Source organism: Anomaloglossus baeobatrachus, chromosome 7 (assembly GCF_048569485.1).
Source record: "Anomaloglossus baeobatrachus isolate aAnoBae1 chromosome 7, aAnoBae1.hap1, whole genome shotgun sequence".
NCBI lineage: Eukaryota > Metazoa > Chordata > Amphibia > Anura > Aromobatidae > Anomaloglossus > Anomaloglossus baeobatrachus.
In genome coordinates, this window is record NC_134359.1 from 10639896 (window position 1) to 10657732 (window position 17837).

Sequence of the window (17837 nt, forward strand, 5' to 3'; positions counted from 1 at the left end):
TAGGGGCAGTATTATAGTAGTTATATTCTTGTATATAGGGGCAGTATTATAGTAGTTATATTCTTGTACATAGGGGGCAGTATTATAGTAGTTATATTCTTGTATATAGGGGCAGTATTATAGTAGTTATATTCTTGTATATAGGGGCAGTATTATAGTAGTTATATTCTTGTACATAGGGGGCAGTATTATAGTAGTTATATTCTTGTACATAGGGGGCAGTATTATAGTAATTATATTCTTGTACATAGGGGCAGTATTATAGTAGTTATATTCTTCTACATAGGGGGCAGTATTATACTAGTTATATTCTTGTACATAGGGGGCAGTATTATAGTAGTTATATTCTTGTACATAGTGGCAGTATTATAGTAGTTATATTCTTGTACATAGGGGCAGTATTATAGTAGTTTTATTCTTGTACATAGGGGCAGTATTATAGTAGTTATATTCTTGTAAATAGGGGCATAATTATACTAGTTATATTCTTGTATATAGGGGGCAGTATTATAGTAGTTATATTCTTGTACATAGGGGGCAGTATTATAGTAGTTATATTCTTGAATATAGGGGCAGTATTATAGCAGTTATATTCTTGTACATAGGGGGCAGTATTATAGTAATTATATTCTTGTACATAGGGAGCAGTATTATAGTAGTTATATTCTTGTACATAGGGGCAGTATTATAGTAGTTATATTCTTGAATATAGGGGCAGTATTATAGTAGTTATATTCTTCTACATAGGGGGCAGTATTATAGTAGTTATATTCTTGTACATAGGGAGCAGTATTATAGTAGTTATATTCTTGTACATAGGGGCAGTATTATAGTAGTTATATTCTTGTATATAGGGGCAGTATTATAGTAGTTATATTCTTGTACATAGGGGGCAGTATTATAGTAGTTATATTCTTGTATATAGGGGCAGTATTATAGTAGTTATATTCTTGTACATAGGGGGCAGTATTATAGTAGTTATATTCTTGTATATAGGGGCAGTATTATAGTAGTTATATTCTTGTACATAGGAGGCAGTATTATAGTAGTTATATTCTTGTATATAGGGGCAGTATTATAGTAGTTATATTCTTGTACATAGGGGGCAGTATTATACTAGTTATATTCTTGTACATAGGGGGCAGTATTATAGTAGTTATATTCTTGTACATAGTGGCAGTATTATAGTAGTTATATTCTTGTACATAGGGGCAGTATTATAGTAGTTATATTCTTGTACATAGGGGCAGTATTATAGTAGTTATATTCTTGTACATAGGGGCAGTATTATAGTAGTTATATTCTTGTAAATAGGGGCATAATTATACTAGTTATATTCTTGTATATAGGGGGCAGTATTATAGTAGTTATATTCTTGTACATAGGGGCAGTATTATAGTAGTTTTATTCTTGTACATAGGGAGCAGTATTATAGTAGTTATATTCTTGTACATAGGGGCAGTATTATAGTAGTTATATTCTTGTATATAGGGGCAGTATTATAGTAGTTATATTCCTGTACATAGGGGCAGTATTATAGTAGTTATATTCTTGTACATAGGAGCAGTATTATAGTAGTTCTATTCTTGTACATAGGAGCAGTATTATAGTAGTTATATTCTTGTACATAGGGGGCAGTATTATAGTAGTTATATTCTTGTACATAGTGGCAGTATTATACTAGTTATATTCTTGTATATAGGGGGCAGTATTATAGTAGTTATATTCTTGTACATAGGGGCAGTATTATAGTAGTTCTATTCTTGTACAGAGGGGGCAGTATTATAGTAGTTATATTCTTGTATATAGGGGCAGTATTATACTAGTTATATTCTTGTATATAGGGGGCAGTATTATAGTAGTTATATTCTTGTACATAGGGGCAGTATTATAGTAGTTATATTCTTGTACATAGGGGCAGTATTATAGTAGTTATATTCTTGTACATAGGGGGCAGTATTATAGTAGTTATATTCTTGTACATAGGGGGCAGTATTATAGTAGTTATATTCTTGTACATAGGAGCAGTATTATAGTAGTTATATTCTTGTACATAGGAGCAGTATTATAGTAGTTATATTCTTGTACATAGGAGCAGTATTATAGTAGTTATATTCTTCTACATAGGGGGCAGTATTATAGTAGTTGTATTCTTATGCATAGGGGCAGTATTATAGTAGTTATATTCTTGTACATAGGGGGCAGTATTATAGTAATTATATTCTTGTACATAGGGGCAGTATTATAGTAGTTATATTCTTCTACATAGGGGGCAGTATTATAGTAGTTATATTCTTGTACATAGGGGGCAGTATTATAGTAGTTATATTCTTGTACATAGGGGGCAGTATTATAGTAGTTATATTCTTGTAAATAGGGGCATAATTATAGTAGTTATATTCTTGTACATAGGGAGCAGTATTATAGTAGTTATATTTTTGTACATAGGAGCAGTATTATAGTACTTATATTCTTGTACATAGGAGCAGTATTATACAGTAGTAGCTACGTGTGGCATTTAATTTCTGCATTATAAGAAGATATGTATCTTTCCTGTAACACAGGACAATTCGGCAGAGACCCTGGTTTTGCAGAGGTCACAGATGTGGCGTCTTTTTGCTCCGTGTAGTCGAGGTTTTCACCACTTATCGGTCGGCGCTCGGGGTCTTACCTAGTCTAAGCCCCTTCTCTAGAGGAGACACAGTTTTCATGAAGCACAAGGTATATAAAGTGTCTACAACAAATAACGAGCAGCGGCTTCTAAAAGGCAAGTTTCTTTTTGGTGCATCTAGGCCCGGAGTGATCGCTTCTGGGAAAGTCTCATTCATTGGCCGGGACATCAGGGGCTCCACACATCACATCGGCAGACTCTGCTCGGGTGTACATTGCTGCTTCCTATCTTTTCCTGTGCGGCCCCCCCGGATCTACTCTGAGGGTGTGAATGCAATGCTGTGATGTCAGGAGCTTTATATATACTGTATAGATATATATATATATATATATATATATACGCCCGGCATACGCTGGCACGACGCCCGTCTCACCTGGCAAACACTCGATCCTTGTTGGCCTTCTCCTTCCCATACTGCACGGACTGCACCTCCGTCCTCCCGCTGCAAAGACAACAAAGCAGTGATACTGGGGGACATGCACCGAGAAAATAATCACCGGACCCCAAGGGAGACCCTCTATAGCCTGCAGACAGGGACCCCCCGACACAGGCGACTATGGCAGCCGAGGGGCTATGAACAGTCCCTGTATAGACCCCAGCTGGGGGTGGAACTGCAGATTAATCAAATGTTAACGTTCTCCCAAAACAATTGTTAAAATATAGTTATAATAGTTAAAAAAATAAAGTATCAAAAATAAAAAAACTTTCTTTTACGCCTTTGGCCAATTTAAAAATGAATTAAAAAAGGGGGAAAAAAGAAAAGAATATTTGATAACTTGTCTGTAAAAGTGCGAAGAAAGTCTAAAATTAATTAACGAACAACGCAAATAACGGAAAGAAAAAACGATGAATCTGCAGAAGAAAATAATTGTGTTTTTTTCATCATTAGATGGTAAAATGAAGGGCGTCTTTCAGAACCAGCCCCTGACCCTGCAGAAGAGCGGCCACGTCCGGGCCGGAGCTGGAGGAGTAAGACCAGCGCGAAACAAGGAAAGCGTAAAAACAAAGTAAAGTAGCTGCGTCCAGCCGAGAAATCCGTAACGCCGAGAAATCCGTAACGCCTGGAAATCCGGAACGCCTGGAAATCCGGAACGCCGAGACATCCTGAACGCCGAGAAATCCAGAACGCCGAGAAATCCAGAACGCCGAGAAATCTAGAACACCGAGAAATCCGGAATGCCGAGAAACCCGTAACGGCTGGAAATCCGGAACGCCGAGAAATCCAGAACGCCGAGAAATCCAGAACGCCGAGAAATCCAGAACGCCGAGAAATCCAGACCGTCGAGAAATCCAGACCGTCGAGAAATCCAGAACGCCGAGAAACCCGGAACGCCGAGAAACCCGGAACGGCTGGAAATCCGGAACGCCGAGAAACCCGGAACGCCGAGAAACCCGGAACGCCGGAGGTCAGGAAACAAAAGATGGTGATGACAGTCCGACACTGATGTGAAGCAATTAAATGGCTGAAAGTGAAGCAAGACTTTCCCGTGGTGCTAACATGAGACCTGTCAGTAGCAGGTGCTGCGCCCCGGCTCATGTGTCCGCACTCCCGGCCCCCGATCAGGGGGAGCTCCCTGGAAATGTCCTCAGTGATCACAGATTATGCACAGAAGACCGGAGGCGGCAGCTGTGCCCGAAGCCAAGACGGGGCCTGGGGAATTTATAGAGGCGGACACGCTGCCAGCACACTTGGGCCTGTCAAGCAGCGGCGAAATATCTGACACTTGTGAATGGGAGGATGGAACCGGATCTGTCAGAGCTATGCGGCCCAATCTCCCCAAATACCCCGGGACGCAGAACCCCGGACTTAGCATCCTCTCTACCGCAACAATGGAGGACGGACTCCCCCCGAGCAAACACTTATGAGTCAGGAAGGTGGGAGATTGGGCAGTTCAGGGGTGTGGGAAAGCTGGGTGAGGACCATTGTGTGAACACATGGGCGAGGAGACAGCAATAACCCAGAAGCCGCAGCATATATAATACCTTACACCGCAGGCCGGACCGCAGCTCACCAGATAGATTCACTGCCTCGGGGGCTGAAGATTAGGGTCCAATAAAAGGGAGGAGCCGTGGAGGTGCTGAGACCCCCATAATGGGGAGAGGAGCTGTCTAACGACAACACAGATACCACATAATCACTGGGGTCATCCAACGTTTCCTGAACGAGAACACCCGGAGGACGGATATTACAGGGGTGCGGATCCGCAATCACCGGAGGACAGATAATGGAAGGGTGCGGATCCGCAATCACCGGAGGACGGATAATGGAAGGGTGCGGATCCGCAATCACCGGAGGACGGATAATGGAAGGGTGCGGATCTGCAATCACCGGAGGACGGATAATGGAAGGGTGCGGATCCGTAATCACCGGAGGACGGATAATGGAAGGGTGCGGATCTGCAATCACCGGAGGACGGATAATGGAAGGGTGCGGATCCGTAATCACCGGAGGACGGATAATGGAAGGGTGCGGATCTGTAATCACCGGAGGACGGATAATGGAAGGGTGCGGATCCGTAATCACCGGAGGACGGATAATGGAAGGGTGCGGATCCGCAATCACCGGAGGACGGATAATGGAAGGGTGCGGATCCGTAATCACCGGAGGACGGATAATGGAAGGCTGCAGATCTGCAATCACCGGAGGACGGATAATGGAAGGGTGCGGATCTGTAATCACCGGAGGACGGATAATGGAAGGGTGCGGATCTGCAATCACCGGAGGACGGATAATGGAAGGGTGCGGATCTGCAATTACCGGAGGACGGATAATGGAAGGGTGCGGATCTGCAATCACCGGAGGACGGATAATGGAAGGCTGCGGATCTGCAATCACCGGAGGGCGGATAATGGAAGGGTGCGGATCTGCAATCACCGGAGGACAGATATTACAAGGCTGCGGATCCGCAATCACCGGAGGACGGATAATGGAAGGCTGCGGATCTGCAATCACCGGAGGACGGATAATGGAAGGCTGCGGATCTGCAATCACCGGAGGACGGATAATGGAAGGCTGCGGATCTGCAATCACCGGAGGACGGATAATGGAAGGCTGCGGATCTGCAATCACCGGAGGACGGATAATGGAAGGGTGCGGATCTGTAATCACCGGAGGACGGATAATGGAAGGGTGCGGATCTGCAATCACCGGAGGACGGATATTTCAAGGCTGAGGATCTGCAATCACCGGAGGACGGATAATGGAAGGCTGCGGATCTGCAATCACCGGAGGACGGATAATGGAAGGGTGCGGATCCGGAATCACCGGAGGCGTGATAATGGAAGGCTGCGGATCTGCAATCACCGGAGGCCTGATAATGGAAGGGTGCGGATCTGCAATCACCGGAGGACAGATAATGGAAGGGTGCGGATCTGCAATCACCGGAGGACGGATATTTCAAGGCTGAGGATCTGCAATCACCGGAGGACGGATAATGGAAGGCTGCGGATCTGCAATCACCGGAGGACGGATAATGGAAGGGTGCGGATCCGGAATCACCGGAGGCCTGATAATGGAAGGCTGCGGATCTGCAATCACCGGAGGACGGATAATGGAAGGGTGCGGATCTGTAATCACCGGAGGACGGATAATGGAAGGGTGCGGATCTGTAATCACCGGAGGACGGATAATGGAAGGCTGCGGATCTGTAATCACCGGAGGACGGATAATGGAAGGCTGCGGATCTGTAATCACCGGAGGACGGATAATGGAAGGGTGCGGATCTGTAATCACCGGAGGACGGATATTACAAGGCTGCGGATCTGCAATCACCGGAGGACGAATAATGGAAGGGTGCGGATCCGCAATCACCGGAGGACGGATAATGGAAGGGTGCGGATCCGTAATCACCGGAGGACGGATAATGGAAGGCTGCGGATCTGCAATCACCGGAGGACGGATAATGGAAGGCTGCGGATCTGCAATCACCGGAGGACGGATAATGGAAGGGTGCGGATCTGTAATCACCGGAGGACGGATAATGGAAGGGTGCGGATCTGCAATCACCGGAGGACGGATAATGGAAGGGTGCGGATCTGCAATCACCGGAGGACGGATAATGGAAGGGTGCGGATCTGCAATCACCGGAGGACGGATAATGGAAGGCTGCGGATCTGCAATCACCGGAGGGCGGATAATGGAAGGGTGCGGATCTGCAATCACCGGAGGACGGATATTACAAGGCTGCGGATCCGCAATCACCGGAGGACGGATAATGGAAGGCTGCGGATCTGCAATCACCCGAGGACGGATAATGGAAGGCTGCGGATCTGCAATCACCGGAGGACGGATAATGGAAGGCTGCGGATCTGCAATCACCGGAGGACGGATAATGGAAGGGTGCGGATCTGCAATCACCGGAGGACGGATAATGGAAGGGTGCGGATCCGCAATCACCGGAGGACGGATAATGGAAGGCTGCGGATCTGCAATCACCGGAGGACGGATAATGGAAGGGTGCGGATCTGCAATCACCGGAGGACGGATATTTCAAGGCTGAGGATCTGCAATCACCGGAGGCCTGATAATGGAAGGCTGCGGATCTGCAATCACCGGAGGACGGATAATGGAAGGCTGCGGATCTGCAATCACCGGAGGACGGATAATGGAAGGGTGCGGATCCGGAATCACCGGAGGCCTGATAATGGAAGGCTGCGGATCTGCAATCACCGGAGGACGGATAATGGAAGGGTGCGGATCTGTAATCACCGGAGGACGGATAATGGAAGGGTGCGGATCTGTAATCACCGGAGGACGGATAATGGAAGGCTGCGGATCTGTAATCACCGGAGGACGGATAATGGAAGGCTGCGGATCTGTAATCACCGGAGGACGGATAATGGAAGGCTGCGGATCTGTAATCACCGGAGGACGGATAATGGAAGGGTGCGGATCTGTAATCACCGGAGGACGGATATTACAAGGCTGCGGATCTGCAATCACCGGAGGACGGATAATGGAAGGCTGCGGATCCGCAATCACCGGAGGACGGATAATGGAAGGGTGCGGATCCGTAATCACCGGAGGACGGATAATGGAAGGCTGCGGATCTGCAATCACCGGAGGACGGATAATGGAAGGCTGCGGATCTGCAATCACCGGAGGACGGATAATGGAAGGGTGCGGATCTGTAATCACCGGAGGACGGATAATGGAAGGGTGCGGATCTGCAATCACCGGAGGACGGATAATGGAAGGGTGCGGATCTGTAATCACCGGAGGACGGATAATGGAAGGCTGCGGATCTGTAATCACCGGAGGACGGATAATGGAAGGGTGCGGATCTGTAATCACCGGAGGACGGATATTACAAGGCTGCGGATCTGCAATCACCGGAGGACGAATAATGGAAGGGTGCGGATCCGCAATCACCGGAGGCCTGATAATGGAAGGGTGCGGATCTGCAATCACCGGAGGACGGATAATGGAAGGGTGCGGATCTGCAATCACCGGAGGACGGATAATGGAAGGGTGCGGATCTGTAATCACCGGAGGACGGATAATGGAAGGGTGCGGATCTGCAATCACCGGAGGACGGATAATGGAAGGCTGCGGATCTGCAATCACCGGAGGACAGATATTACAAGGCTGCGGATCTGTAACACTCACCAGTACCGGAAGCGGGATCCCAATGTAAAATAGTGAGCAAAGAAGTTCTTGTGTGGCGGCAGCGGAGAGTCGAGCCGGAAGAAGGTGTGATGCTCTACACACGTCTTCCAGACATTCTTGCAGGCTCGGTAATTCACCATGTTAAATCCCAGCACGGTCTCTCGGTATTCATTCTGGAAAACAGATCAGTGATTTCAATGCGTGACAACGAAGATCAGGAGACAACATCAGATATCTCCCCCTCCAGACCGTATAACCAGAAATGGAAGTCCGGAGCACGAGGAAAGGAGAACCATGTGCACCCCGACCCTCCAAATAGGACGTGTGCACCCCGACCCTCCAAACAGGACGTGTGCACCCCGACCCCCGAACCACAACGTGTGCACCCCGACCCCCGAACCACAATGTGTGCACCCCGACCCCCGAACCATAACGTGTCCACCCCGACCCTCCAACCACAACCTGCACCCTGACCCTCCAACACAACGTGTGCCCCCGACCCTCTAAACATGACATGTGCACCTTAAACCGAGGCATGCATCGTAAGCCTCAAATCAGGAAACGTGTGCCCCCCAGCTGAGGCCGTCATGTGCCCCCCCATCTGATGACCGGACTTGTATCAGCAGTATGTGCCCCTGACAGATCCCCCGTCCTGTGCACCGCACGTATTGGCCATTACTCACCAGTTCTCTCCGGAGCTGAATGAAGAACTGTTTGCATTTGAAGGAAATTTTTACGATCTTCAACCTAAAAAATAAAAACAAAGAACAGAACAAAGAACAGGACAAAGAACAGGACAAAGAACAGGACAAAGAACAGGACAAAGAACAGGACAAAGAACAGGACCATCCGCATCAGTCGTCACTTATAGACTTTATACTGATCTATCTCATGTCTCCGCTTTAATTTTAGCTGCAGCAGAGGGGAAATATCTTGGAGACCCCCGAGCCACAGGGTAGGGTCAGGACTGCTCCCGGAGGGGGTCTCGCTCGCTGACAGCCCCCCCTCGGGGTTACTGCAGGACACAGATGTGCGGCACCCTTGAATCTGACCTATTTTTCGGCTGAACAGACCCTCTATGAATTGTGACCTTCACTGACGACTGCAAGACGGTTATTTATATCCCTGTGAATGCGACGGAGGAGGAGGAGGAGGACGGGCCGGAATATCACAGGGAAGGATCCACAGAGATCACAGGACATTCTCCACCTGCGTCTCCTTATTTACCCGGTAAAAATCCTCTCACCCCAATGGGCAACTCTGCGATAAAATGGCGCTGATACATCCCAAGCTAAATCCACCCCCGATGCACGTGGATGATCATCATTAGTGAGGACTCCGGTTCCCCATCAATGGATCATGTCCATATTGTAACCACCGAGCAGGCAATCACTGCCGGCAGCGCGGCCCCTCACATACACGCATTATGTACCACCGAGCACGCCATCTGTCCCGGGACCCCCGCACTGACCGCTGCCGTCTGACGCTGAGCGACGTCTTATGTCGTGGGTCGGAGCTCGTCATGGGCTGGAACGTGACAATGTGTCCAAAAGAAGAGAGGAAACAATAAATGTAACAAAACCGGCTCTCACCATGGAAACGTATTGATCCGCACCCGGTTTTTGTAAATGACGATCCCGCCCGACATAACTCCAATCAGGATTTCATTATTGCTCTGATCCTGAAACAGTAAAATAAAACAAATTAAGAAATATAATGTAAAGGTGATCTCCGCTGATAGGTGACGGCTTATCGATTGCTGGAGGTCCAACCACTGAGCCACACCGTGATCAACAGGACGGGAAACTTATCACACTGAGCAAACGATCGACCGCAGCGCCACTCACTGCCAAGAGACTGACGAGTGCTGCGCAGTCAAGCACCCAACCTACAGCTCCACTCACATCCTGTATTATACTCCAGAGCTGCACTCACTATTCTGCTGGTGCAGTCACTGTGTACATACATTACATTACTGATCCTGAGTTACCTCCTGTATTATACTCCAGAGCTGCACTCACTATTCTGTTGGTGCAGACACTATGTACATGCATTACTGATCCTGAGTTACCTCCTGTATTATACTCCAGAGCTGCACTCACCAGTACTTTGCAGTAGGTAATAACACTTTTGCTGGTGGTTGTCCAGGATGATATATTGATGCATATACACATTACACGTGGAGCACTTTGCTGCGGCTGCACAATCCGACAATAGATGTGAACAATGTGAGCGATGGTGAAAGTACCGCTGCATAACCTGCGCGGCCTGCACCGTGGACAGCAGCGACCGCCAGACTGAAGACACCTGGAATGTGCAGCAAACAATGCAGAGCGGCGCATGCCAGGAAAAGACAACGCAAGTGCACGGCCGGAGCGACACGCGCCCGATTCATTACAGCCGGAGACGAGAGAAACTGCAGGAAGGAAGCGCTCAGACGACCGGAACATCAACAAGAAGAGGCCAAGAAACAGGAAATATAGATACTAAGTGACAGCGGAATCACCAGCACCAGACAGCGGATCCCCAAGAGACCTCGCAACCAGGGAATCACCGGCACCAGACAGCGGACCCCCGAGAGACCCCGTAACCAGGGAATCACTGGCACCAGACAGCGGACCCCCGAGAGACCCCGTAACCAGGGAATCAACGGCACCAGACAGCGGACCCCCGAGAGACCCCGCAACCAGGGAATCACCGACACCAGACAGCGGACCCCCGAAAGACCCCGCAACCAGGGAATCACCGGCAACAGACAGCGGACCCCGAGAGACCTCGCAACCAGGGAATAACCGACAACAGACAGCGCACCCCCGAGAGAACCCGCAACCAGGGACTCCACAGGCTGCGCTAATGACTCCCATTCTGGAAAGTTTCATCTGGTCTCCAAACATTGAAAAGACCCTAAAACGTGTCTGGCAGAATAGTGAGTGCAGCTCTGGAGTATAATACAGGAGGTAACTCAGGATCAGTAATGGAATGTAATGTATGTACACAGTGACTGCACCAGCAGAATAGTGAGTGCAGCTCTGGAGTATAATACAGGGCGTAACTCAGGATCAGTAATGTAATGTTGTACACAGTGACTGCACCAGCAGAATAGTGAGTGCAGCTCTGGAGTATAATACAGGGCGTAACTCAGGATCAGTAATGTAATGTATGTACACAGTGACTGCACCAGCAGAATAGTGAGTGCAGCTCTGGAGTATAATACAGGGCGTAACTCAGGATCAGTAATGTAATGTATGTACACAGTGATTGCACCAGCAGAATAGTGAGTGCAGCTCTGGAGTATAATACAGGAGGTAACTCAGTATCAGTTATGTAATGTATTGTGAGGCAGTGACAGGGGTAATATTTGAAGACCGCTATGTGTCCCCCAGAATGTGTCTGGAAACCCTCTGAGTTTGCTATAGCTATTACTGGGAGTATAGCACAAAGGGTAACAGGGAGACAGATCCCTCCTCCCAGTCCAGGTTTTGTAGCAATCCTCATGTCCGGCATTTTTGTTTAAATCATGCAGAGCACAGCAGGGTGTGTCTCAGTGGAGAGCCAGGCTTGGTGAAGCTAACACATGCGGTGTGAGCTGGGCTGGCTCTGTGTGGAGTGAACACAGGCCAAGAGTGTGAGCCTAGGAGAACCTTACACAGATCCCTGCGGTTATCGGGGTCCTAAGGTAACAAGACTTTTTGATGCAAAGAGTTTGTCTATATGCATCGGCTGTGATCCGGAAGAGACTTTGACTGTGGGAAATTGGATCTATTTATGCTGCAACAATAAATAGACTGTTGGTGTGAACACGCTGCTGCCTCACTGCCTCACGTTTTTGCCCAAGCAACGCTGCTACCTCACATTATGGTGGAGAATGCAGGCATGGCAGCCTGGTTGCTAAGGGCAATGGCCTAAGAGGTACTTACCCGGAAAAAAAAAAATAATTTTTTTTTACTGTTTGCGGTGGATCGGCAGGTCCACGAAGCCTGCAGGCATTGCAGCCTGGTTGCTAGGGGCAACAACCCAGTTTTCACATGTTTATGATCAAGCCTGCAAAGTTACAGTTTAACTCAGCAGCCACCATGGAGGATCTTGTAAAGCAGCTGGCCCAGGCTAATGCTCAACTACAGCAGGTTTTTGCACAAACCAGTGCACAACAGCAACAGGCTAATGCACAACAGCAACAGGCTAATGCTCAGCAGCAACAGGCTAATGCTCAGCTCCAGCGGGCGTTCATTCAGCAACAGGAGACAAACAGCTTGTTGGCTAAGCAGCTTTCTGCTCTGCGAGAAGCGCTCCCAGCGGTAACTCCAGGTCATCCAGTCCTTCCTGCGGCCCAGGACAGAGTAAGGGCAGCACTTACGAGGATGAGTGCAGAGGATGACCCAGAAGCCTTTCTCTCCGTGTTTGAGAGGACCGCTGAGCGAGAGAAATTGTCTATCGACCGTTGGACTGATGTCGTGGCCCCGTTCTTGGTAGGTGAACCCCAAAAAGCCTACCTGGATCTCAGCACGGAGGATGCCAAGGACTACGGCACACTGAAAGGTGAGATCCTTGCACGAATGGGGGTTAACACTTATCTCCGGGCCCAACGAGTGAATCAGTGGTCCTTTGAGGAGGGAAAACCTGCACGCTCACAGGCCCATGTCTTACTGGACCTTGTAAAAAAATGGCTGCAGCCGGAGACCTTGAACCCCGGACAGATGATTGAGCGGGTGGTGATTGAACGGTTTGTGCGGACTTTGCCAGCCCCCATTCAACGGTGGGTGGGACAGGGGGACCCAGGTACCCTCGACCAGCTAGTGAATTTGGTGGAACGCTACACAGCTACGCAGGAGTTGGTCCGGGACTCTGCTTCACGGCGGGCACTCCGTAGGGATACGCCCCCTTCACAGTTGGTAAAAGACTCCCGTCCCTCCTCGGGTGCTGCCCCGTCTTCAGCCCTGGCAGAGAGTAAACCCCAGACTAAGGTCAGCCGGAGTCCCGGTTCCCCAAAGTCAGACACCCGAAACAGGGACACCTCTGCTATTATGTGCTGGCGGTGCCATCAGCTCGGGCATGTGATGGCACAGTGCCCACTCACATCAGAACCCATGGACTGCCGGTACGCTCGCCGGGTATCCATGTATGCCCATACTGTTTGTACCGCAAGCACTGTTACTATGGGGGAGGAGCCCCATCTCTGCACAGTACGTGTTAATGGCTATACAGCAGAGGCTTTGTTGGACTCAGGAAGTTTAGTGACTCTTGTACATGCCTCCTTGGTCTCCGGGGAAAACCCTACGGGACATAAAGTAGGGGTACTTTGTATTCATGGAGACCTACGTGAATACCCTATGGAAAGGGTCACCATTGCTACCTCGTGTGGAGAGGTTCAACATGAAGTGGGGGTGATGAAAAGACTTCCATATGCTGTTATTTTGGGAAGAGACTTGCCCCTGTTCTGGACATTATGTGGGAGGCGACCTAGCCCTCCGAGGTGTATGATTGAACCAGGCCCTGAGCCGGACGATCCCGACTCAGGGATACCTGCCGTAGGGGTCACCAGTATAGGGACAGAGTGTAACCCTGCCAGGTTCCCCCTAGAGGTAATGGCAGGAGAGGTTGAGCCACCCGAGGCAATCCCGGAGTTGAACGTGTCTCCAGATAATTTCGGAACAGCGCAGCTCCGGGACCCCACATTGGCTCCTGGACGTGGAAATGTACAGGTAATTGATGGGGTACCCCAGCGGCCTGGTGCCAGGCTGGAAACTCCCTACATGGCTCTAAAGCGAGAGTTGCTCTATCGGGTTGATACAATCCGGGGGGAAATAGTGGAACAGTTGGTGGTCCCTCAGCCGTACCGCCGTCAGACCTTGGAATTGGCTCATAACCACCTAATGAGTGGGCACCTAGGTGAAGAGAAAACGCGGGAACGCATGTTTCAGCGGTTTTACTGGCCAGGGGTCGGCGCAGAAATTAAGAGGTTCTGTGAGTCCTGCCCAGTTTGTCAGTAGACCGCACCAACGCACCGTTTCCGTAGTCCTCTGATACCTTTACCCATTATAGAGGTGCCTTTTGAGCGGATTGCTATGGATCTGATCGGACCCATTGTAAAATCAGCCCGTGGTCACCAGCACATCCTGGTAGTGATGGATTACGCGACACGTTATCCGGAGGCCATTCCACTGTGTCACACCTCGGCGAGGCTTATTGCTTGGGAGTTGTTGCTATGTTCTGTCGCGTGGGGTTACCCAAAGAAATCCTGACCGATCAGGGCACTCCCTTTATGTCTAAAATTACAAAGGAACTGTGCAAACTCCTCCAGATCAAGCAGCTACGCACGTCAGTGTACCATCCCCAGACTGATGGTCTAGTGGAACGTTTTAATAAAACTCTAAAGGCTATGTTGAAAAAGGTGGTCTCCAAAGAGGGGAAAGATTGGGACATGTTATTGCCCTATTTAATGTTCGCTATCCGCGAGGTCCCACAATCTTCCACCGGGTTCTCGCCATTTGAGTTACTGTATGGCAGACATCCACGGGGACTGCTGGATATAGTTAAGGAAACTTGGGAACAGGAGCCCACCCCTCACAAAAGCACAGTGGAATACGTTATGGGTATGCAGGATCGTATCACGGCAATAATGCCCATTGTTAACCCCTTCAGCCCCCGGGCACTTTCCGTTTTTGCGTTTTTGTTTTTTGTTCCTTTTCTTCCAAGAGCCGTAACTTTTTTATTATTCCGTCAATCTTGCCATATGAGGGCTTGTTTTTTGCGGGACGAGTTGTACTTTTAAATGAAATCATAAGTTTTACCATATAGTGTACTGGAAAACGGCAAAAAAATTCCAAGTGCGGAAAAATTGCAAAAAAAGTGGGATCGTACAATAATTTTTGGGATATTTTATTCACGGTGTTCACTATATGGTAAAACTGATGTCTGGGTGTGATGCCTCAGGTCGGTGCGAGTTTGTAGACACCAAACATGTATAGGTTTACTTGTATCTAAGGGGTTAAAAAAAATTCACAAGTTTGTCCAATAAAAGTGGCGCACGTTTTGCGCCATTTTCCGAAACACGTAGAGTTCTTATTTTTTGGGATCAATGGCTCAGTGATGGCTTATTTTTTGCGTCTCGAGCTGACGTTTATAATGGTACCATTTTTGCGCAGATGCTACGTTTTGATCGCCTGTTATTGCATTTTGCGCAAAACTTGCGGCGACCAAAAAACGTAATTTTGGCGTTTGGAATTTTTTTGCCACTACGCCGTTTACCAATCAGAATAATTGATTTTATATTTTGATAGATCGGGCATTTCTGAACGCGGCGATACCAAATATGTGTATATTTATTTATTTTTTAACCCTTTAATTTTCAATGGGGGGAAAGGGGGGTGATTTGAACTTTTAGGTTTTTTGTTTTTTTTTTTATTTTTTAAAACTTTTTTTTTTACTTTTTTTTTTATTTTACTAGTCCCCCTAGGGGGCTATAGCAATCAGCAATCCGATCGCTGATCGCTATCTGCTGATCACAGCAATACCGCTGTAATCAGCAGATTCACTCACTTTGGTTTTCCCTCTGCTCTCGGCCGAGGGAAAATGAAAGTGAAAGATCATAGCAGCAGGCGTCATCACATGACCCTGTGCTACGATGGCAACCACCGATAGTCACGTGATAACACACGTGACTTCCGGTGGGGGGCGGCGGTGAGTAACAAACATGGCCGCGCGCATTTAAATCTTGCTGCCAGACTTTGGCAGCAAGATTTAAGGGGTTAATGGCCGCGGGTGGAAGCGATTCCACCCGCGGCTAGCAGGCACACATGTCAGCTGTTGAAAACAGCTGATATGTGTGCCGATCCACGCCGCCTGCCCGCGGCAGGGGGCGGGGCTTAACGGGACACGATCTATGACGGATAGATCCGTCCAAGGTCGTGAAGGGGTTAAAGAGCATTTGCTGGATGCTCAGGCAGCCCAAAGTACTCAGTATAATAGAAAGGCCTCCATCAGGTCTTTTAAACCGGGGGATTGTGTCGTAGTCCTGATACCTACTGCAGAAAGTAAGTTCTTAGCCAAGTGGCAAGGTCCCTATGAGATCCGGGAGAAAGTGGGGGAAGTAAACTATAAGGTGTATCAGCCAGGTAGAAGAAAACCAGAGCAAATCTACCATGTAAACCTGCTGAAGGCGTGGAAAGACAGGGAATGTATGGTGGCTGACGTAACGTTGGACCTAACCTTTTCAGGTGCCTTGACAACAACAAAGGAGGAGTCCCCTGATGATGAATTGGGAGTGAGGATAGGGGATTCTCTCTCAAAACAGCAGAGACGGGAGACTCGGAGGTTAGTGCAGCGGAATACGGATGTGTTCTCAAGCCTACCCGGCCGAACAACCGTAATCCACCATGATATTGTCACTGAGCCTCAAGTAAGGGTACGCCTGAGGCCATACCGGGTACCAGAGGCTCGTAGGCAAGCCATTGCGGAGGAGGTAAAAAGATGCTCCAACTAGGGGTTATTGAAAAATCCACGAGCGAATGGGCCAGTCCCATTGTGCTGATCCCGAAACCAGACGGTTCTTTAAGATTCTGTAATGACTTCCGAAAGTTAAATGAGGTATCGAAGTTTGATATGTACCCCATGCCCAGGGTCGACGAGCTGATAGAGAGCCTGGGACGGGCCCAGTACTTCACGACTCTCGATCTCACTAAAGGTTACTGGCAGGTGCCGCTGACAGAGGCGGCAAAAGAAAAGACCGCTTTTGTCACGCCAGTGGGGCTCTATCACTATGTCGTCTTGCCATTTGGTTTACATGGGGCTCCGGCCACGTTTCAGAGATTAATGGACTTAGTGTTAGAACCCCCCCCCCCCCCCCCCCCCCCCCCCCCCTCCCCCCCCCCCACCCCCCCATATGCCTCCGCATATTTGGATGACATCATCATCTATAGCAGTGACTGGAGCACCCACTTATCTCAGGTACAAGCGGTAGTGGATTCGCTCAGAGCTGCTGACGGCGAATTTAAGCAAATGTGCTATGGGTCTCAAAGAAGCCCGTTACTTGGGGTATGTGATAGGTCAAGGGGTTATCAAGCCACAAGTCAACAAAATCGAAGCCATTCAAAACTGGCCTCGTCCCCTTACCACAAAACAGGTAAGAGCCTTTCTGGGTATAATGGGGTATCACCGACGATTCATACCCAATTTTGCTGGAAGGTCGGCGCCTTTGACCGATCTTTTAAAAGGGAAGAAGTCGGTCATGGTCCACTGGAATACACAAGCAGAGGAAGCCTTTCAGGTGCTAAAGGTAGTCCTATGTGGTCAGCCTGTCCTTGTCAACCCTGACTTTCAAAAGGAGTTTATAGTACAGGCGGATGCCTCTGAGGTGGGTCTGGGGGGAGTTTATAGTACAGGCAGATGCCTCTGAGGTGGGTCTGGGGGGAGTTTATAGTACAGGCGGATGCCTCTGAGGTGGGTCTGGGGGGAGTTTATAGTACAGGCAGATGCCTCTGAGGTGGGTCTGGGGGGAGTTTATAGTACAGGCGGATGCCTCTGAGGTGGGTCTGGGGGGAGTTTATAGTACAGGCAGATGCC

General features: G+C 48.7%; 1 protein-coding gene across 2 annotated transcripts in view; it reads right to left on the reverse strand.

The window, feature by feature from the left end:
• Positions 1-17837, reverse strand: part of PTPN4 (protein tyrosine phosphatase non-receptor type 4) — a 120549-nt gene that overhangs the window by 38450 nt on the left and 64262 nt on the right. For both annotated transcript variants that reach the window (XR_012724715.1, XM_075317026.1), the window contains exons 10-13: positions 9872-9960; positions 8963-9026; positions 8280-8452; positions 3045-3113 (exon numbers count right to left, since the gene is read on the reverse strand). Coding sequence is in view for 1 of the 2 variants with exons in the window: in XM_075317026.1 (XP_075173141.1) it covers positions 3045-3113; positions 8280-8452; positions 8963-9026; positions 9872-9960 (395 nt within the window). In the remaining variant the exon portion in view is untranslated. The remainder of the gene's footprint in view (positions 1-3044; positions 3114-8279; positions 8453-8962; positions 9027-9871; positions 9961-17837) is intronic.